General features: G+C 44.7%; 1 protein-coding gene and 1 long non-coding RNA gene across 3 annotated transcripts in view; one reads left to right on the plus strand and one right to left on the minus strand.

Annotated features, from left to right (window-relative positions):
• Positions 1 to 85: 85 nt before the first annotated feature.
• Positions 86 to 8,271, plus strand: LOC123929070. The gene is made up of 4 exons (XR_006815881.1): positions 86 to 322; positions 616 to 850; positions 6,924 to 7,068; positions 7,933 to 8,271. It is a non-coding gene; the product is annotated as an uncharacterized LOC123929070 (long non-coding RNA).
• AKAP10 (A-kinase anchoring protein 10) overlaps positions 7,076 to 22,417 on the minus strand; it is an 81,776-nt gene continuing 66,434 nt past the window's right edge. The window contains exons 13-15 of one of the 2 annotated variants that reach the window (XM_045984291.1): positions 17,748 to 17,800; positions 17,023 to 17,118; positions 7,076 to 9,156 (exon numbers count right to left, since the gene is read on the minus strand). In XM_045984291.1, coding sequence (XP_045840247.1) covers positions 9,151 to 9,156; positions 17,023 to 17,118; positions 17,748 to 17,800 — 155 coding nt within the window. In that variant the 3' untranslated portion in view covers positions 7,076 to 9,150. The other variant, XM_045984292.1, reaches the window with a different exon arrangement.

Raw genomic sequence — 22,417 nt, forward strand, 5'->3', positions numbered from 1 at the left:
TGACCCGAGCTGAAGGCAGCGGCTTAACCCACTGAGCCACCCAGGCACCCTGCGCAGAAGTGTTTTATCCCTACTTCCTATTTTGTCCCCCGTGATAGTAAAAAAAGCATGGACTTGAGGGTTGAGGTTTAATAAAATTAATAATTGTTTCTGCTTCACCAAGGACGTTCTTACGGGAAACTTTTTCTTTTAGGACAGGTGCACGACGGTAGAGAGTGCGATGACTGCTGATCCAGCCTGGTGCCACTATCCAGACTTCTGCTAAAGTGCTGGAAGTTTCGCCTACCATTGTTTCTGCCTTGTCGGTGCAAATATCCACAAGGTGGAAAAGGCAGTTAATGTCTTAGTAGTATTAGAATACGTAATTTTGACCGTGCAGACCTCCTGATAGGGTCTCAGGGCAGTTGGGCACTTGTGAACCAGAACTTAGGGCTTGCTGGGATAGTACAAGAAAGGAATATCTCAACATCAGCCTCTTGCCAGGAGCAAGGAATGTATTTTACTTGCCTAAGGCACAGAAGACTTAGCTCTGATTCTGGGAAGATGGGCCCGGAAGACCATTAGCTTGGCCTCATTTAAAGCAAGTGTTTTTTGTTTTGGTTGTCTTTCCTCCAGCATCTCCTGGGCCACACTGCTTGGATCAACCCCAGCCCTTCCCTGGGAAGAGTTCACTCACATCTGGTGAAACAGACCAGTGCGGAACCAACCCTCTATGACTCCATATTGGATGCTGCTCAGGAGAACTCAGGAACTCAGGAGAACGACGTGCTCAGGAGAACTCAGACCAACTGGGCACCAGGGAAGGTTTTTGGAATAAGAGGCAGAGGAGGAAGTGAGCCAGCATTTAGAGGTGAGGAGGACTTCTTTAGGCAGTGTGGGGGAGGACATTTTAAACTGTAGCTTTGCTTGAGCAAAGAAAGGCATGGGCTCAGAGGTGTGAAAGCCCATTGAAGAAAGAGTGCAGAGAGTCTAGTGCTCTAAGATCAAGGCGGCCAGAACAGTCAGGGCATTAAATGCTATATAAGGAACTTGGAATTTATTCAGCAGCAACAGGGTTCATTAACGGTACAAGTGCTCTTATATTTAAGGCAAATCCCTATTTTCCTAATGAAAACATCTTTAAAAATTAAGGAATCAGGGTGCCTGGGTGGCTTAGTCGGTTAAGCATCCACCTTCGGCTCGGGTCATGATCCTTGAGTCCTGGGATCGAGGCCTGCATTGGGCTCCCTGCTCAGTGGGGAGCCTGTTTCTCTCTCTGCCTCTGCCTGCTGCTCTGCCTACTTGTGATCTCTCTACATCTAATAAATAAAATCTAAAAAAATCTTTTTTCTCAATGAAGGGTTCAATCCATGTAAATTTAAACTTTTAGGAATGTCGATGGAATAGTCAGATGTCCAATCATAGTATCTAATTTATTTAGTCACACATGCATATTTAAAATAACATTATATACACTAATACATTGATACAAAATATTGCTTTTTTCCCCCCATTCTGACGTGTCAAGTAACAATTTTATTCAAAGTCTCTACATGCATCTTGGACGTCAACGTCTGCATCATATCCAGAGCCGCTTTCTTCAAGTGTATATCCTTCCATCGCATCGAACTTGTCTGAGATGCAGCATTTTAAAATGCTTGTCTGGCACTGTCATTGGGAAGTTCGACCCCAGTCACGTTGGCAATTCTGCCCCGTCCCCGACTTTTCATGTAGGTGCGGGTTTACAAGGTTTACAACCCTCAGAGCAAAAGTACTCACTTATTGCTTTTTGAAGTTGCTCCTCGGAAGGCTGGTTTACAAAACCCAACTCTTGTAACGGTGATGGCGTACCCCTGGAATAATTTACCAAGTTTCTTCCCACCCCCTTCTCACCCATCTCGGAGGAGGAGTCTGGCATCGTTTACCATGATGGCGGGCTGAAATGCGAGGGGAGACCAGAGGTAGTAGAGCAGTCGCAGGAGATGACAAGACCTCGTTATGGTGGGACTGAAGAGTGAAATATACTCTTGAGAACGAAGAAGGCCAAAGAGCCCTAAGCTGAGTTCCTGGGTAGGATCATCCTCAGGGACAGAGCAATGTCTTGGGGGTGGGAATGAAGCAGAGATGCATCAAGGCCTTGGAGATGGCTGGGCATGTCCCGGAACCAGGCAGGGGGCAGAGGTGAGAGCACAGCCCGCCCGCGTAGCAGTGGAGGCTGAGCAGCGAGGGCGTGCAGGCAGCACTGGCCGGTGGCGGGCAGTCAGGCCAAGATGCCAATGCGGCGTCCTGGTCCAGTTGCGGGGGGGGGGGGGGGAGGGGGGAGTGTCGGGACTGGGAAGAAAGGGTATCTTGAGGGACAGGCAGTCCATGCAGAATGGACACATTCTGGAGAGAGACTGAGATGATCAGGAAGTCTGTGACTCGCAAAGAGGGGTCCACCTGGACTGCCCGCAACAGGCTCCTTCCTCGTGCTTTCCCATTAATACTCATGTGAATGGTCCTAGTTTTCTGGACTGCAAGGAAGACGGGCAGTGTGTGTGTTCTGGGGACTGCTGTACCCCCAGTAACGAGAAGAGGCATATAGCAAGTCCCCAGGAAATATGTGCTGAAGGAAGAAATGGGGAGGAGGGAGATGAAGGGGGCCGAAAGGAAGAACAAGGTACTAGAGTCCAATGGGAGGGACTTAAAAAGGAGGACAGCAACAAAGGTCAGGACAGCATGGTCAAGACCTCAGAGGGCAGGTGGCATCAAGGAGCTGGGGGACACACTGGAAGGAAATGGAGCAGACAGGGATTGCACCAAAGATTCCACTGGGGCCTTGGGTGTGATCCCAGCAGCCCAAAGTCTCAGCCTTGGAGAACATGTCAGGTGCACTGTCCCTGGCAAAGGCACAAGGCATGGGGTGTGGGTTGGGGGGATGGTAAGGGAGGAGGGAGACCATGGGGCTGAGACTGGACTGTGAATTCTTCTAAGCCTTACCCCATGGGGAGACACTTGCCTCGATGTCCAGACCCGCTCAGTGACAGACAGTGGGCTGGTGTTTGGGTGATCCTGGCATTAACATCTGAATACTAATAAAGGATGTGTGTGCCTGTTTTGGTGATTCACGAGGCATAAGCCTCAAATTCCCTTTCTGCGTAGCATGGGCATCTCCAATAAAAGGGAAAAGAAACAGTTCCCAATTTATAGGAACTATCTGAAGGCAGTGACGCTCCGAAGTCTGGTCCCCTGAGCAGCAGTAGCATCACCTGGAAACGTGTTAAAAATGTGAATTCTCAGCCTTTACCCCAGATCGACTAAATCAGAAACGGGGTGAGGCCCAGAAACCTAAGGTTTAGTTAAGTTTCTCCAGGGGATCCTGACGCATGAGGAAGTTTAAGAACTACTGCTTTAAAGCGATGGATGGAACGTTTTCAAGCTCCAGTCCCCCTTTCCAGAAACCTGCAGCGTCGGGTACACTAGCCTTTAGTGAGTACCAACAAGCAGCAGGAGAGAAGAGCCGAGGGCGACTTACGACAGAGCAGGGTGGTGGGGAAGAGGGCTGGTTCACTGCCTCGATTGGCCTCCCTGGCCTCTGAAGCCTCAGCCCCCTCACAGGAGGGGAGAGTAGGTACTTACCTTTCCAGTGCCTGGCACGGTGTTAAGTACTCAGTCCTGCTGCTTGCTGTCATTATCATTCAAGCAGAACTCAGGAAGAGCTCAAGGGCTAGCTAGGTTCTTCCAAGGCTAGGATTTTGTCCCATGCGCATGTAATAACTTTACACTACTAGCCTTCTTGTTTCTGGTTTCTAAGAATTCACACTTCCCAAAGCTCTGCGGAGAGCCCCAGGGGTCTGAGACTGATCCTGTGGCCTCTTCTCAGCCTACCCCACTCCCAGAGCCTTGCTCGATGGCCTCAGACATCAAAGCGCCGTCCCTTGCCGTCAGTCAGGTGCGCAACCCCTGCGTTTCTGGTCTGGCAGGGAGTAAATGGGATGGTGAGGCAGCCAGTCCCCGAGGGGCAGGCGCTTTCAGAGGAGCCACCCCTCCTCAGGCCCCTCTACCCTGTGGGTCTCCATTCTGGGTCAGGAAAGCCTAGTGACCCCCTGCGGGGCTCTGTAAGGAAAGGGTGTTAAATCATAGGCTCAAAAGGCTGGCTGGAGTCCAAAACACCAGTGATTATAGATGGAGCTTCCAACTTCTATCTCCTTCTCGGTAGAATGGAGGCTCCAGGCACCCCGGACGCTTGTCTTATTTCCCGAGTCCCTGCGCTGTAAACAGAGCCCGGCACTTAGTAAACATTAACATACTTCGGGATCGGCAAATGTTTGCTAGACCAGTGGCTCTGCTATTAGAAGGAACTAGGGTTGTTCTCCGTCAGGAGGAGGAAACCAAAGGTCTGGGTGGAGCCCACTGGGTGCTGGTGAGCACGCCAGGCCGGCCGGCCCTGGGAGCTACGCAGTGTGGAGGCCCAGGGCGCTGTTTAGCCCGGGCTTTTCCACCAAGTGCGTGGTGGACTCTCACTGTGAGGCAGGCAGAGGCCAGCTGGGGATCGTCTAGGGGTGAGCCTGAAGGCACATTCAAGATGGAGGCCCCCCGGTACCTGACTTTAGGGGAAAGGCCAGTCACCACAATCCTATTTGCTCCTTGGCAATTCCCAGCTCCTCTGAACTGAAGCCCACGTTTCCTCGGCAGCTTGCCTGTCCGCCACAGGCCCAGAGGGCTCAGCTGGCCCTGCCTGTGCTCGCAAATACGGGTACAACGAGGTAGCAGCGGTATAGATGCCTCTGAGGGGCCTGGAGGGGCACTACCACCCTTGGGCAAGGGGCGTAATTATTCCAGGTGAGTTTAGACACTGTCCTTGTGCCAGAGCAGGCGGTCTGAGGGGAAGAGACTGAAGAGGTATTTGGTTGCATGAAGGTACTGAGGCAGAAGTGCGACCCCATGTGACCGGCAAGCAATGAACCTCTTCCTGAGCATGAATGTCCTCTAGGCTTTTGCTCATCGGGATCCCTCCACACGCCACGCCACGGCCATTTCGCCTGTCCCAAACCCATACGGCACCGCACTTCTTACTCCCCTTCCCGACCCCGCCAAGCAGAGGCCTCGAAAAGTGCCCACAGTGCCCACCCACGAGAGGCCTCCTACGGTAACAGTTAGTGCCGGTCTCCTGAGTTGGAACCTAGAGGGTTTCGCTGGGATTTGCTCCCACTGATGGTTCCAGCCAAAGGCCAGACATCTTACCTAGCCCACGGAAGTGGTCGGCATGTACCTATTTCGTAATAAATAGGCAGTGGCCCTCCATCCCTTGAAGCTTATCACCAGTTACTCAATGACAGAAATGCCCTCTGGGCACGTGCACCTGCATGTTTCCAGCAGCCATGCCCACAACAGCCAAACCATGGAAAGAACCTAGATGTCTGTCAACAGATGAATGGATAAAGAAGATGTGGTATATATACACAGCGGAATACTACGCAGCCATCAAAAAAGAAATCTTGCCGTTTGCAACAACATGGATAGAACTAGAGGCTATTATGCTGAGCGAAATAAATCAATCAGAGAAAGACAATTATTAGATATCTCTCTGATACAAGGAATCTGAGAGGCAGGGTGGGGGGTTGTGGGTAGTAGGGAGAGAAAAAATTAAATAAGATGGGACTAGGGAGGGAGACAAACCGTAAGACTCTTAAGCTCAGGAAACAAACTGAGGGTTGCTGGGGGATGGGGTGGCTGGATGATGGACACTGGGAAGGGGATGTGCTATGGGGAGTGCTGTGAATTGTGTAAGCCTGATGATTCACAGACCTGTACCCCTGAAGCAAATAATACATTATGTTAATAGAAAGAAGAAAAAAAAAAGAAATGCCCTCTATTTCTGGGTTTATTAGAGTTGCTAAAAGCAGGGACGGTGTTTATCCTTTGGAAGGATGCTGGAAAGCATGAAGGGGTCCCAGTGCTGAGTAACTCTTCCCTACAAAAATGAGGGAGTGTCTCTTAACTCCATTAGTTGAGGATCCCATTTTGAAAGAATTCACAAAACCACCAAAGATTTAGTAAAAAAAAATTCTCCCGCACGTGGGGGCATTTTGCAAACACGCTGAGGACGCATGGCCACGAGTTAACTACGGCAGTCTGGTCTTACTTTAGTCAAAGTCATAAAAAGTCACTTCAGACTGATTTTTGAGAACCCAAGAGGCATTCTAAGGATACCTGAGGGATGAACAGGGTTCACAGGAAGGATGGAAAACGGATCCAGAAACCCATGAAGGCCTCGAGGCTACTGAAGTAGCCGATCTGATTTGCTTGCACTCAAGATTCTCTCTTTCTACTTCTAAACATCTCTGCTTGCCTGTGTACGGCAGCTGACAGGTCCCGATTTTCTTAAGGGCCCCGCACAAGCTGCAATCCCAGAGGGTCTCTCTCCTTCCTCTTGCAAAATTCTTAAGATAAAGAAGTGTTTTGGGCCTGTCTGGATGAGAAGTTCGACGCTGGTCTCATCAACTGGTGGGGAGCGGGGGAGAGGGAGAGGGAGGGGAAATGTCCCTGGGTACAGACATGGTCCCCTTTCCTGTAGGGAATGAGGGCAGCGGCAGCCTGAGTCAGGCAGGCGCCCCCAAACAGTGTCAGCAGAGAGGTCTGCTGCTTCGGCAGGAGCTTACCTGCTCGTACTTAAAACAACACAGTCTGTAACGGCCTACGATGCCTACAATACCTTCCCCTCCAAGTTCCTGCTGACCTCGTCACAGTTCCAGACACGTGCACTACTAACCTTTCACAAAGCTCTACCGAAAACTGAAACCCAAGATGGAAATGTTACAAAAAGGTGCTCCCTGTTTTTATTGCTCTTTGCTGGACTTGGTTGATGTTTGCTTTTTACTTTCATCAAATCTTACAGGAGAGATGAAGACATGGCGAGTTACAAAGGTACCACTTCTGCACTAATGTCTGTTCTAACAATCTAGGTTGGTGTCAGCAACACGATAAAGATGGATGTTAGCAGACTCCTCGAGCCTATGAAAATCCTGCCGAGACATCGTATTTTGTGGGCGCACTGCACAGAGCCTGGAACACAGTGGCGCTCAAGGTCACACTGAATCCAAATTTAACGTAAGTACAAAGATCTATTTCCGATCAAACATTAAATCTGGCTAATAACTTCAGGCCACAATCTGCTCTGTGTCCCACGGCAGGTGGGGCAGAAGAAAGTAACAAAGTCTCCAACTTGCTGTTCTCCTCTTTTAAGAACCTGACCACAACGGACCATCTCTAGCTCAGAAGCACAAAATGTATACGAAGAAATTATTATATAGTAACTGAAAGCACAAGCTTCAATAGCCTAGAGTCTTAGAGAAATTGTTATTCCAAAACATGCGGAGGCAGCAAGAGTCACCCAAAACCACATTTTATTCTATGACCTTTATATTGCTTTTCTGTTACTTAAAGGTTGAAGCAAAGTGAAAGGATGGAAATATTTTGTTAAAGGAACAAAATAAGTTAATCACAGCAAATACACCTAATAAAACCTCAGGGTCTATGCCGTACACTCCAAACACAAGGCTAAGTCCAGGAGTGGCTCATGTCTGGGTTTTTGTAGAGCAAATGGAAATATTTGGAAGAATCAACACATTTCAGTAGAAGAGCCATAAATGCCCTGAAAGCAGAAAGTTGACACAATTTTAAATATAATTCATATATATATATATTTTTCAAATCAAACACAATTAAATAGAATATGGTTTAAGTACATGAATACTTGGCTTTAGAAGAATAACAGAGGTGGTACATAGTACCAAAAACTTATACACAGCCTTTTCGCTTCTTCTGTTGATGAAACAGTGTGCCTCTATACAATCAAATATTGCAATGGAATAAATTCTCTATTCATTCAAGACTTTCTCAAGGACAGAGGTGATTAATAATTATATATTTATATATATATAATTTTTTTCTTTTCTTTTCTTTTTTGCAAAGTCTGAGCAAAAGCAGTAACACCTAAGAGAACGTTCGTCCCCCTCAGTCCCGCACGGTGAGGACGCGTGGGCACCGCGGGCCCGTGGAGTGTGCTCGCCAGTGGGGCGGCCCCGCTGATGGCAGCGAGCCCCGCACCCAGTAGCTGACCGAGGGAAGTGCCGTGAGGGAGTCTCCCGCTCTCCTGGAGACAGAAAGACAAAAGGCCACCACCTGCACACTTCCCAGCTCACAGCAAAGAAAGGGGAGGCAGCCAGGGTCGAGTGCTTTTCCTGCCCCACGCCCCAAACCTCACATGCCAATCTTAAAAAAAAAAAAAGAAAAAAGAAAAAAAAAACAAAACAAAACCCATACCATCTGGGAATAAACATTTTGTCCAAGGTATCACAGGGGGAAACTGGAGTGACTGTTACTCCTGTTCCTTCTCCTCACGTATTCTGAGGGGAAAGCTAAGTGACTCGGAGCAGAGTATTCTAGAAGAGCAAGTCTTCGTGCTCAAAGCAGGGGAGACTCATCTTACTGTTGGCAGGGGAGACTGGCTCGCAGCACACTGCATCTCAGGAGCAATTAAAATGTGAAAATTGCACACTGTCACCCAAGGGAAGGACAATGTCACTGAGACTCGACCCGTCAGCCAGCCTCCTCCCAAAGGAATGCCTCTGGGAAGGAAGACCGCCAGGGAGCCCTCGGCCCGTCTGCTGAAGGAAAACAAGCCGCTGCACCGCACCGCCACTCTGAGCTGCCCGGCTCTCCGACAGGCTGACTCACCTGTCTGCTCGGGCCAAAGCAAAGCACTTCCCGCACCTGCTTCAGGATACTCGTAGGGACTCATGGCTACAGAATGTGCGTCAATCACGGATCGGCTCTACGCTTCTCTGCCTCCCAGAGTATGTGGTCCCTGTCTATTCCAGTGGACTAAAACGCGTTCATACATGGGTTATTGCCATTGGAAAGCTATTAATTTTCTAGTAATGTAAACAATACCACTTTGTCTCTTTATAACTTTCACTGCGTGAACATCATGTGCAGCAAATATGTCTACATGTCACTCTGCTTAGGATGGAAGTCTAGGACTGTCCGCCAGTCTTTCTGGGGAACAGTGGTATAGCAGTGAAAAGAAATACAGTGCTTTGTTTTCATTGGCTGTGTTGAAGAATCCAACCAGAGCAAAAAAGTTCTCTTATTTTTCAAAAGCAGATTTCCTTTCTCTCAGGTCTTGAGTCATAGCTGAAAAAAGGGAAAAGAAAAAGGTTAAGGCGCATTTTTATAACCAGGGACACATTACCGTGACAGATTAAGGTTAACCAACACTTAGGACGGTGAGGCTCTGACTACAATCTTGAGGTAAAACGCTGTAATTATTTTCATTTACATATGAATGAACGGAAGCTTAAAAAGGTCAAGCGGCTCACCCTAAGATAACAAGGACTGGCACCCAGGTCCGCCTTTATCTTTCCCTTTTGGCAATAGACAGTAGAACGAAACATCTAGTCTTTGACAGAGTAATTTGGCTTCTAGGAACTGACGGTGCAGCATGCTCATAAGAGAAGACAAAGATTTATATACACACACACTCACTGAAGTACTACTGTTTCTAACAGGGAAAAAACCCAAAATGACTTAAATGGCAATCCACAGGGGAGTCATTAAATCAGGAGAGCCATAATACAAAATACTCCAATACCTTTGGAAAGGAAAAAAAACCTCTGATTTCTCCCCACCTCACACCAGGTTCCTGAGGCGGAGACCCGTTTACTCACAGCACTGGGGAGGAGAAAAACATCCCAGCAGACAAGTTCCTTGGGACATATACACATGCAACAATTCAGAAATGCTGTGAGGTAGTTCATGTTAAATGTCTAAGTACATTCTATAGACCAGCATGAAGCAGGACATTCAAAGAGAAGCTTCAACATGGGCTAGAGAGGCTGGGTAATCTTTCATGGAAGTAGCATGTCTTTCTTTCATAAAATCATGGGATGAGACTCAGAAGGAGATCTTATGAGACTGTCTTGTCCAATTTCTCTGATCTAGTGATGAGGAAATAAGACTTGGAAAAGGAAAGTAACTTGCAAAAGGTCACATATGTTCATTAAGAGTGGAACGAACAAGTTCTGTTTAGCCCAGCACTTTTCCCATGCCAATACACCGCAGATCCCTAAGGACCGGCAGGATAGGTATCTCAGCAGCCAAAGAGAAAGGCTAGCAAGCTTAAAAACCAAAATACAGCAAAATGTACCTTACATCCTAAAAATAAAAAGCACATGATAATAAAATCTGAACATACAACTCAAATAAAAAGCCTTCATTTTAAATATCTACTTTCTAAAATGGTGCCTAAAAGGACACTTTTCCTATTGTTAAACATTTCATCCTCAAAGATAATAGGGAATCACAACTTCATACACCTTGATCTTGCTCTCTGCTATTTTAGGTTTGCCTGAGCCAGTGAAGATAAATATAGATAAAAATTATCACCCTTACACAGAAACGAGGATAGAATCTGCAAAAGTGAACAGAAAGCTGGTGTGAATCAGCTCAGTGCAAAGTTCAAAATCAAACCAAGCTCTGTTAAGGACAGTTCTCCGAGTAAACAGTGGCAAAGAAAGGGGTCCGCCGGGCCTCAGTCTGAACGCAAGCCCTCAGAACCACTGTGGGCTCCGTGGGATATCATCTGAACATACTTCATTCTGCTTCCCAATTCTTGCTAATGTAAGTAACAGAGGAGTAGTTTCCTGCCTTCATCAGAACATGAGCAGAAATTCTCTTATTGCCTTAAGTCTCTGTGAATCATCTCCAGTTAGAGAAAGAAAAGTTGCTGAAGAAACTGGGAATGTCTGGCTTGAAGAGAGGAATGGGTGTTGGAGGGGCGGGGAGGGGGGCAAGGGATGCTACATGGCAGCCCTCAACTTTCTGAAGGTCGCTTGCACGGCTCTCACACCCCAACTAGAACCAGCTGGCGAAGCCGTAGAGAAACAGAATATTAGCTTGTGGATATTCTGAATACAACTCCTTTCTCAGAAATGTTGCTCTGCAAAATCACCTCCCAGTCTGTAACTCGCCTTTTCATTTTCTTTACAGGGTCTTTTGACAAGCACAAGGCTCTACTTTTTTTTTTTTTTTTTAAAGATTTTATTTATTTGGCAGAGAGAGATCACAAGTAGGCAGAGAGGCAGGCAGAGAGAGAGGAAGGGAAGCAGGCTCCCTGCTGAGCAGAGAGCCCGATGTGGGTCTCAATCCCAGGACCCTGAGATCATGACCTGAGCTGAAGGCAGAGGCTTAACCCACTGAGCCACCCAGGCGCCCCAAGTCTCTACTTTTGATAAAGATCAATATATCGATTTTTCTCCTTTATAGCTCATGTTTCGTATGATCTAAGAAATCTTTGCCTAATCCAAAATCACAAATTTTCGTTTTAGCTCTGACATTTAGGTGTATGATCCATTTTGAGCTGATTCCTCTATGTGCTATGAGGAAGAAGGTTCATTTTCCTCCCATACATATATCTTGATGTCCCAGTATTGTAAACCAGAAAGACTAGCTTTTTATCACTGAACTACCTTGGCATATATGTCAAAAATCAACTGACTTCGTGTATTTGGGTCTACTTCTGTATTCTCTTTGTGTCTCCCCTTATGCTGATATCACTCTGCCCTGGTCGTGCAGCCTGATAGTAAATGTGTCCACGTAAGGTTAGTCTTCCAACTCCCCCCCCCCCCACCCCGTACGTCTGTCATTCTGGTTCTTAAATCTTCCAGTTACGTTTTATAATCATCTTGTCAACCGGTCAACTTCTACAAAACACCGTGCTGGACTTTTTATTGTGACTGTACTGAATCTTGGATATCTTGTACGGCATGGAGAGTACAGTCAATACTGTATAACATATTTGAAAGTTGCTAAGACCACTTCAAAGTTCTCATCACAAGAAAAAAAATCTGGGATCATTTTGCAATGTATATAAATATCAAATCCCTATGTCATAGACCCGAAACTAACATGTTGTAAGTCAGCTACGCCTCAATCATCACCACCACCATCATCTTAGGGAAAACCAGCACCGTAACAACATTTGCGTCTCTTGATTTACTTAAATCTTTAATTCTGTTCAGTTACAGTTTATATTGTACAAACCTTACACACATTTTGGTAAATGTATTCTTAGAATTTTATGTTTTAGGATGCTACTGTAGATTGTATCCTTTTTTAAATTTCAATTTCTGACTGTTAATTGCTGGTATATAGACATGTACTTCATTTTTATTGATTAACCTTATAACATTTAGCACTGCTAAACTTAGTTCTAACCCTTTCTTAATAGACTCCTTAAAACACTGCCGTCCAAAAGACCTTTCTGTGACAACGGAAATGTTCTGCATTGTGCATCCATGGCTAGGCACTACCACACTGGATAAAGCAGCCTTAGGAATGTCTACATAAATGATAAGGTCTTCTGCAAAGAAAACCAGTTTTACTCCTTCTGTTACAATTTATAGGCCCTTTCTTTTTTGCCTTTTTGCACTGGCGAGGACTTCCAGTCCAAGTGTCCTTGCCTTCTTCCTAGAATTATGCAGTCTTTCCCCATTACAACGTGATTTTAACTGTGAGTTTTATCAGGTTAACGGGGTTCTGTTCTGTTCCTAGTTTCCTGAGAGTTTTATCGCCAGTGGTTGAATTCTGTCAAATTCTTTTTCTTCATCTACTGAGATGATTATAGGTTTTTCTTTTTATGATGAATAACTCCAACTGATTTTTTTCCTTTAAAAAAAAAAAGATTTTTTTTATTTATTTGAGCGAGAAAGAGTGAGCGAGCGTGAGTGGGTTGAAGAACAGAGGGAGAGGGACAAGCAGACTCCACGCTGAGTACAGAGCTCAATGTGAGGCTTGATCCTAGGACCCTGACATCACGACCTGAGCCGAAGTCAAGATGCTTAGCCAAGTGAGCCACCCGGGCATCCCAGCAACTGATTTTCAACTATCAAAGCAAACCCGCTTTCTTGGGATAACCCCCACTTGTCATGACGTATTATCCTTTTTATATACTGATGACTGGTTTCCTTGTATTTACTCATTTACTTACTCATTTGAGAGCTCCAGTGGGAGCGACCGCAAGCAGCCTCCCTGCTGAGTGTGCAGCCTGACGAAGGGCTCAATCTCATGAGCCTGGGTCGAAACCAAGAGTCAGATACAGCCAGCTGAGCCACCCAGGCACCCCTTCTCGCATTTCTGTTAAGGGTTTTACATGTATGTTCGAGAGAGACACTAGCCTGTAGTTTTCTTTTCTTGCAATGTCGTTGGTGTTAAGGTAATGCTAGCTTCATACAGTGTGTTGGGAAATATCACCTCTTCTTCAACTTTCTAGAACTTTGTCTAGAATCAGTATTATTTCTTCTTTAAATTCCATCTAGGCCTGGAGCTTTCTTTGTGGGGAGGAACGTGACGTTCTCTCTCCCACCCCCCAATTTCATTGTTATGACTGACATAACACCGTGTAAGTTTAAGGTGTATTATGTGATAATTAGATAAACATATATATTGTGAAATGATTATCACAATAAGATTAATACATCTACCACCTCACATAAATACCTTTTTAAAAAACAGCAAGAATACTTAAGAGCGACTGCATTAGCAACTTCCAAGTACATCATACAATACTAACTAGAGTCCCCACGCTATGCATTAGATCTCCAGAACTAATCCATCCTGTAACTGGGGGTGCGTATTCTCTGACCAACATCTCTTCATTTTTCCTAACCCCTAGTCCCTGGTAACTCCTCTTTTACTATGTTTCCACGAGTTCAACTTTTTCAGACTGCACACGTAAGTGCAATCACACGGCATGTGTCTGTCTGGCGCAGCGCACCCGGCGCAGCGTTCTCGCAGCCCGTCTATGCTGTCACAAAGGGCAGGATCTTTTATGGGTGCATTTCTTGACGCATTCGACTGCCGGTGCCAGCCGGGCTATCCCCATGGAGCACCGGCTATGATGGGTCGTGCAGTGAACATAAACAGGGGTACGGGTATCTCTTTGAGGTAATAATTTCACTTGCTTCAAGTATATACCCAGAGTGGGGCTGCTGGATCTATATGGTAGTTGTATGTTTAATTCTCTGAGGACTCCCCACACTGTTTTCTAAGGTGCCTGTACCAATCTCCACTCCCACCAACACTGAACAAGGGTTCCTTTTCCTTACATCCTTGTCGACACTCGTTATTGCTTGTCTTTTTGGTCACAGTTATCCTAAAAGGTATGAAGTGATAGTTTACTGTGGTTATAATTTGTACTTCACTAATGATTTGTGATATCAAGCACCTTTTCATGTACCTTTTGGCCATTTGTATGTCTTTGGGAAAAGGTCTTTCCAGGTCTTTTGCCCATTTTTAAATTCCAAATCTTTTTTTCTACTGAGTCCGTATATATTTTGGATATTAATTCTTCAATTTAGCAGACACAGCATTATTCAGGCTACCTATTTCTTCTTGAGTGAGCTTTGGTAATTTATGTATTTCAAGGAATTTCTCCATCTCATTCAGGCTGTTGAATTTATTAGCATAAAGTCATCCATAAGATTCTACTATTACCATTCTAGTAAATTTAGGACCTGTAGTGATGTTCCCCTTTTCAGTCCTGGTATTGGTAATTCCTATCTAATCTCTTCTCCCCCCTACCCCAGTCTTGGTAGAGGTTTATGAATGTAATTGGTCTTTTTAAAGAGCCAGCTTTTGATTTTTCTCTATTATCTATGTAACTGATATTCATTTTTTTTTTAAAGCCCAACATGGGGTTTGAACTCATGACCCTGAGGATCCTGAACTGAGATCAAGAGTCGGGTGCTTGGGGTACCTGGATGGCCCAGTTGTTAAGCACCTGCCTTCGGCTCAGGTCATATCCCAGAGTCCTGGGTTTGAGCCCCGAATCAGGCTCCCTGCTCCCTCTCCCACTCCCCATGCTTGTGTTTCCTCTCTCGCTGTGTCTCTCTGTCAAAGAAATAAAAAAAAAAAAAAAAAAAAGATTCGGATGCTTAACTAAGTTACCCAAGTACACCCCATATTCACTTTTATCTTTAATATTTCCTTCTTTGGGTTTAATTTACTCATTCGCTAGTTTAAGACAGAAAATTGAAAACTTTTTTTTTTGTCTAATATAAACATTTAATGCTATAAATTTCCTTCTAAGGACGCTTTAGCAGTATTCTACAAATACTGTTGTGTTTTCATTTTAATTCAGTCCAAAATATTTTCTAACTTCTATTTTGATTTCTTCTTTGACCAATGGAAGACTAAGAAGTATGCTATTTAATTTCCAAATACTTGGGGGGATTTCCCACATATCTTCCTGTAACTGACTTCTTGTGTAATTCCTTTGTGGTAAGAAAACAGACTGTATGATTTCAATCCTTATAATTTACTGAAAATTGTTTTATGGCCCAGAATATGGTATATCTTGATAAATGTTGTTATTTGCAGGCCGAAAGAATATCTGCCATCTATAACTGTCCCTTGAGTCAAGCTGGCTGACAGTGCTGTTCTCTTCATTACTGAGACATTATCCACTATGGATTTGTGTATTTTCCTTGTAGTTCTAGCAGTTTTTACTTTGTGTTTTCAATCTGTTATTAGATGCATAACATTTAGGATTCTTGATGAACTGATCCTTTTATCATATAAAATGTCTTTCTTTCTGCCTGATAATATTCCTTGTTTTGAAGTTTACCCTGACATGCAGTCCAAATTACTTTTTTTTTTTAAGAGTTTATTTATTTATTTGAAAGAGAGATCACAAGTAGGGAGAGAGGCAGGCAGAGAGAGAGAGGAAGGGAAACAGACTCCCCACTGAGCACAGAGCCCGATGTGGGGCTCCATCCCAGGACCCTGAGATTATGACCTGAGCTGAAGGCAGAGGCTTAACCCACTGAGCCACCCAGGCGCCCCAATCCAAATTACTTTGGATAATGTCTGCATGGTACATCTTTCCCATTTTTTTTCTTTTAGCCTATGTCTTTATATTTAAAGTCAGCTTCTTACAGATAGCATCTAAGTAGGTTCTGCCATTATCTAATCAGATAATCTGTTTTAACTAGACTATTTAGATCATTTGCATTTAACATGGCAATTTATATGATTTCATTTAAACCTACTATCTTGCTATTTATCTTTCACTTGTCCCACTAGAGTCTTGCTTCTCTTTCCCCCCTTTTCTTGAGTTCTTTTGTATTCAGTATTTTTTTTTAGGGTGTGGTTTCTATAGATTGTGTTTTCTCCCGATTGTGGGTCAAGTTTTTCTGCTTTCTCGCATACCCAGTAATGCGGTGGGTGGCAGACACTGTTCTTTTTACACTGTTGAGTGCTGAACTTTACTGTGTTCCTTTAAAGGATTGGCCTTTGTTCTGATCCTTTCAAAAGCTGCTTTTAGGCTTCGTTAAATGCTTTACTCTAGGGCTAATTTAGCTCCAGTATTAAGGCATGTTTCTGAGGACACTACTCAATGTCTTGTACATTATGAGATCTATCCACACTGGTCAGTAAGGATGTGACCTATTCCTAGCCCCATGTTTCAGGAATCGCTCTAGCTACTAATTTCTGGTAGTTTTTTTCCCTCCTCATGGGCATTTTCACCCAATACATGTATAGATCAGTATTTGGCCAAGGATTTCAAGGGACCTCTCATAAAGAGATAAACTCTGGAGTCTTCTTTCTGTGAAGCTCCTTTTCCAGTAAGTGCTCTATGACTTCTAGCCACCTTGGGCTATCCAAACTTTGATTTCTGACTCCTCAATTCAGCAACACTATGAACTTCGGTAGACCCCCTTCCCTACACTTTGGAAACTGCTTCTGGGCAGCGAGCTAGGGATTGTGTCAATGTTACCCTTCTTTCAAGGATTACCGACCTCTCCTGCCTATTGTCCAAGATCTGGAAACAGCTGTTTCATTTAGTTTGTTAGTTTCCTAGTTGTTCATGATGAGAGGCCAGTTTCTAAAGCACCTCATCTTTCAAAGGCAAAAGAATCTGCCTTATGTCTTTTGTATGTATCTGGAATCTAATTCTTTTCAGTTTTATACAGGCTGGATCAGAACACAAGTCATCCTTACCTTTGTAGACTTCTCTAAAGGTTGATCATACTGTGCCTGCTGCATAACGTCACTGACGATCATTTTAGCAATCTTCCAAGCTAGCTCTTCTTGGGCCTAAAAACAAAACAAAACAAAAACCAAACGATTCAAACTGCCGATAACGGTTATTCATTAGAAAAGTCAGGCCTTACATTATTAGTGCTCTAACACAACTACCTACGCATCGCATGTGTACTTCGTGGATAAGCAGCACATTCCATGTATGAACGCACCTGCGCACCTGCGGCACCCTGGCCGTGCTACGTTAACAAGCTGTTCACGCGCTGTTTTCTAGGGCCAACTACTGGGTACCCAACATCCCGATTATCTTCACATTAGGTGATCGGAAGAAAAATTTTCCTTTTTCCAGTCACATCTCTCAATGTGCTAACTAGTCAAAGAGCAATCCTTTTCTGAAAACTGACAGTGAAGAACGAAAAAGTCGAGCTTTCTGATTCTACTGATGCCTACTGGTTGATGAAAACTTGAAGGCGCGGATATTTCTCAGTGGCCAGAATCTCTGAACTAAAGATCCTGCCCTACCCCGTGAGGCTACTGCTACACGCTAACAAGGGCTGCCCCTTCTCGGTCCGACCTGGAGCAATGCGCCATGACACCTAAACATGGGAACTAAAGAAAGAGAAAACTTGAAACCTTACTCAGACAATGTGCAGGAATTTCTTTACATTAAAAGTAGAATTTACCTCGTCAGTATTTCCTTGCACCCATTTCTTCATAGCTTGTGAGAACATGGATCCTAGTAAACGAAACCAAAACTGAGTGTAGATTTCATGCATAATTTTATATTTAAAAAGTGCTCTTATTCCAAAGCTTCTTCCAGAAATGGATATTCTTTTTTTGGTACAATCTTGTCTAAAACATTAAGGAATACTACCATTAATCAAAATTGATTATCTCCATTAATAAATATTTAACTGGGAAAAACCATGGCTCAAGAGACTTCCGCACGGCTATTTCAGAGTCTGGACTTTTCTTTCTTCTATTCTCCGCTATCATCTAGCGTTCGATCTTCAGCAAACGGTAAGCAAGCAGAAGAAAACTGTGGCCACGATTTGGTCTTCGGTAACAATCTAGCAACACACCAGGAGGTACCTATCCACTTGTCATATATCCACACTCCTCAGACCAGCTCCTATACAAAAGGGCTTCCAGTAGATACTTCGTTATTACATGCTTCATCTCTGGTCTGTATAAATTAGCTGGGTAAGACAGAGCTTTAAATAGCCACGCTCTATCTGAGCCATGGCACACCTCAGTCTCCTAGGAGATACACAAGAGCCCACCCACATCTGTACTCAGGTCTGAGGAATTACAAGGACATAGGCTAGCCACTTTTCCCATGAATTAAATACATAGCTTATCCTTTCATTAACAAAAACAGGCTCCTGCCCTAACTCTGCTTTAAATCAAATGCTGGTGGATTATTTCTTAGGCAAGGTCCTGATTAACTCAATGACTGGATTAGAACAAAAAATAGCATTCATGGAAAGTATAAAACCTGGATCTATTCCCTTAATCATTTTCAGTGTTAGCTATAAGTCTGAATACTGGTCTAGTTAAACTTTGTGGCCAACAGGGCCCACATTATTACACGTTCCACCTACAGCTGCAAATGGCTGTTGAATTGCCCAGTTGCTGCTCCCTCTACGGACTCATCCAAAGAGTCACACTGTTGACAGTCTCCCACTTGCGAAACGCTCACTCTCCTTTACTTTTTTCCAAATACCCACATATTTGACTCCTTTCTGCGCATTCCGTCCTCCTTAAATACAGAACTTCTCCAGGACCCCATCCCCAGCCTTCTTTTCTCCTTCACCGTATTTTCTCTGGCCTATCTCATCACCTCTTTTGACTTTGACTTCAAAACACAAATAATCAAAAAACCTGTTCTTTCTTGGGCGTTAAATTCATACTTACATGTTGTCCTAAGGCGTCTCAAACTTATGTGCTCCAAATTGAGTGTCTGTTTACTACCTACTCTTTTTCTTGTATCTTCTCTCAGACATTAATTTAATCCTTTATTAAAAACTCACACCAGGGGCGCATGGGTGGCTCAGTGGGTTAAAGCCTCTGCCTTTCACTCAGGTTGTGATCCCAGGGTCCTGGGATCGAGCCCCACATCGGGCTCTCTGCTCAGCAGGGAACCTGCTTCCCTTCCTCTCTCTGCCTGCCTCTCTGCCTACTTGTGATCTCTGACTGTCAAATAAACAAAATTAAAAAAAAAAAAAATTCACACCATAGGGTGCCTGGGTGGCTCAGTGGGTTAAGCCTCTGCCTTCAGCTCAGGTCATGATCTCAGGGTCCTGGGATCGAGCCCCACATCGGGCTCTCTGCTCCGCGGGGAGCCTGCTTCCTCCTCTCTCTCTGCCTGCCTCTCTGCCTGCTTGTGATCTTGCCTGTGATCTCTCTCTGTCAAATAAATAAATATTTAAAAAAATTCACACCATAAATTTTCACCCAGAGAGCCCATATTAAAAAAGTCAGTCCACCCTCCGCATTCACTGTCTGTATGAATCTGTCCCCAAATTCCACCCTGAATGCAGTCTCTTGAATTTTCCTTTGGAGTCTTAGCAATCTGACCTTTCCAGTTCCGGCTACCACTACTTCCTTTCAAATCCTCTTCTTCCATCTACAGTACTAGCTAAGCCTACTACCTGACTGGTCTCTCGGATACCAATTCATTCCTCTACCACTGCCAGAAAAATGCATCTAGTTGGTACTCTGCTAATGACAGGCGGGGTGGGGAGCACCTGGCTGGCTCCGTTGGTGGTGTGTGAGACTCTTGATCTCCAGGAGCCCATGCTGGGTGCAGAGATTACTTAAAAATAAAATCTAGGGGCACCTGGGTGGCTCAGTCAGGTTAAGCACCTTTCTTTGGCTCAAGTCATGATCCCAGGGTCCTGGGACTAACCCCGTGTGGGCTCCCTGCTCTGCAGTAGCCTGCTTCTCCCTCTCCCCATGCTCTCACTTGCACATTCTCTGTCTGAAATAAATAAATAATCTTAAAAAAAAAAAAAAAGAAAAGAAAAGAATCCCTGATGCTTACAGGTCAGGAACCGAGGCTTCTTACTCTGACACGTCAGGGCTTTCACAACGTATAAGTACTCTTTTCATCGCCCACCACTGCATCCAGGCACTAGGTCTATACATGTTCACAACATCTTTTACAACTCCTTGTTATACTTTCTCCCAGAGGACTTGAGCGCAACTGTTGTCGTTTAGATTCATTGTAGAGAGCGAGAGCATGCGTGCACATGCACCGGAGCAGGGGTTGGAGGGGGTCGGGGGGTGGAGAGGGAGAGAAAGAATCTCAAGAAGATTCCCCAATGAGCGTGGAGCCGGATCCAGGGCTTGATCTCATGACCTGAGATCATGACCTGAGCCGAAATCAACAGCTGGACGCTTAACCGAGTCACCCAGGCACCCCTGAATGTAACTTTTAAAATTACTTTGCTTGCCCCGAAAGCAAAGTTCGCGTACTTTCAGAAGCCTCGAGATACACCGTTCTCAAATCTCAACTCTTTCCTCTGTGCTCTGTCAGTATATAAAAAACCAAATTGAAACTATAGCGTAGTAAATGACGACCGTTCTTGCAGCTACACTCAGCAAGGAAGGAGAGGAAGCCAAGCTGAATTGTCACAACAGTATTCTGAGCCAAAGCCCCTAGACTGCTGTTAATCTGCTCGGTGATTCCTACAAGTTATAATTTCCCAGATCCTCAACTGCTTCATTTGCAGAATAATGAGGCAGTATCCATCGCTCAGCAATCTCCATTACTTGGGGTCTGAGAATGCTTGGGAGTAGGGTTCTGAGTATCCTCAGAATAAGAAAGTAATCTGGATAAGAAAACTGAGTGTGTTGGTTTAAAAAATATTACTTTTCTTAAATTAAATAAATATGATCCATAATCTTACCACCTAGATAATCTCTGAAGAAATTCCTTTAGATCAATTAATTAAGCCAACAAATATTTAATTAATGCCGACCTGTGGTAGATATAATTTTAGAATCAGGGAATACAGTGCCAAATAAGACAAAATCCCTGCTCTCAGAGAGGTGATATTATACTCATGGAAGAGAAATAGAGTATAACAAGTATGCAAATAAATGAGTAAGATAGTATCAGACAGTGGTAAGAAAATAAAGAAGTGCTGTGTTAGTGGTACAAATGAGCTGAGAGCTGAGATCATGTGGTCTGGGAAGTCCTCTCAGTCTGTTTGTTTTTTAAGATTTTATTTATGTACTTGACAGAGACAACAGCGAGAAAGGAAACACAGGCAGGGGGAGTGGGAGAGGGGGAAGCAGGCTTCCTGCTGAGCGGGGAGCCCGATGTGGGGCTCGATCCCAGATCCCTGGGATCAGGGCCTGAGCCGAAGGCAGACGCTGAGCGACTGGGCCACTCAGGTCCTCTCTGAAGAGTGAATACCTGCCACGAGAAAGAGCTCACGAAAGCCATGGCAGGGAGAACAGCAAATGGAGAGGCCCTAACAGAGAAAGGACCTCAAAAAAGAATAAAGGAGATTCTAGTTAGATCCTAGACCATGAAGCAGAGAGTGGCTCAAGGCAAAGTTGCAGAGGCAGGCAAGGAACATTCAAAGGTCACAGCAAAGAGGTGAGCCAAAGCTACGGGAGAAGAGGTAGTGGGTAACGAGGCAGTAAAGCAGATGGGGTAAGAAAATTCAAAAAGCAGAGAAAAAGGGTAGAATGGAAAGCAGAAGGCATCTCCCTCGTCTCATCCTTCAACTATGTTACACGCTTTGTGCATCCTTCCAGGAAATACATACATATACTCTTCTAAAAATGTCATAGTCAAATCAAGACTTTAGGTACAAATCCCAGCTCGTGAGAAACACAGGTGAGGAAGGAGTGAGCTGAACAGCACGACCAGAAAAATCCAGAAGGCGGGCAGAAGACTAGTTATTCTGACAGAGTAACCAGCATGACAGGCTTGCGCCGAGTCAGGGTCATAAAAGAGGGACGAAGCTAGATTAAAATAAACTCCCGAGTTTACGTTCTTACTTGTATGCTTAGCACATAGCATCGTCTCCCGTGTGAATGAATGGAACCTGCTGGCTCCTACGTTAGGTCATTTACTTACACGAAAACACATTTAAAGACAAGTCTGGACAGCTGAAGGAAGCACTGGGATCTGCGGATGCATTTACTCAAACTGCAGAAATTACTATTAATTACTTCACGTGGGAACGTCTCAATTATATTAATAACGCGAGTGACCTGACGGACCAGGGGCTGGTGGATACAGAATCCTGCCGCCTCTACCGTCAAGCACAGCCCAAATCTGACGGTTCTCCCACGACCTAAATCACGACCACCATCCTCCTCCTCTGCTTAG

Source organism: Meles meles, chromosome 18 (genome assembly GCF_922984935.1).
Source record: "Meles meles chromosome 18, mMelMel3.1 paternal haplotype, whole genome shotgun sequence".
NCBI classification, from domain to species: Eukaryota; Metazoa; Chordata; class Mammalia; order Carnivora; family Mustelidae; genus Meles; species Meles meles.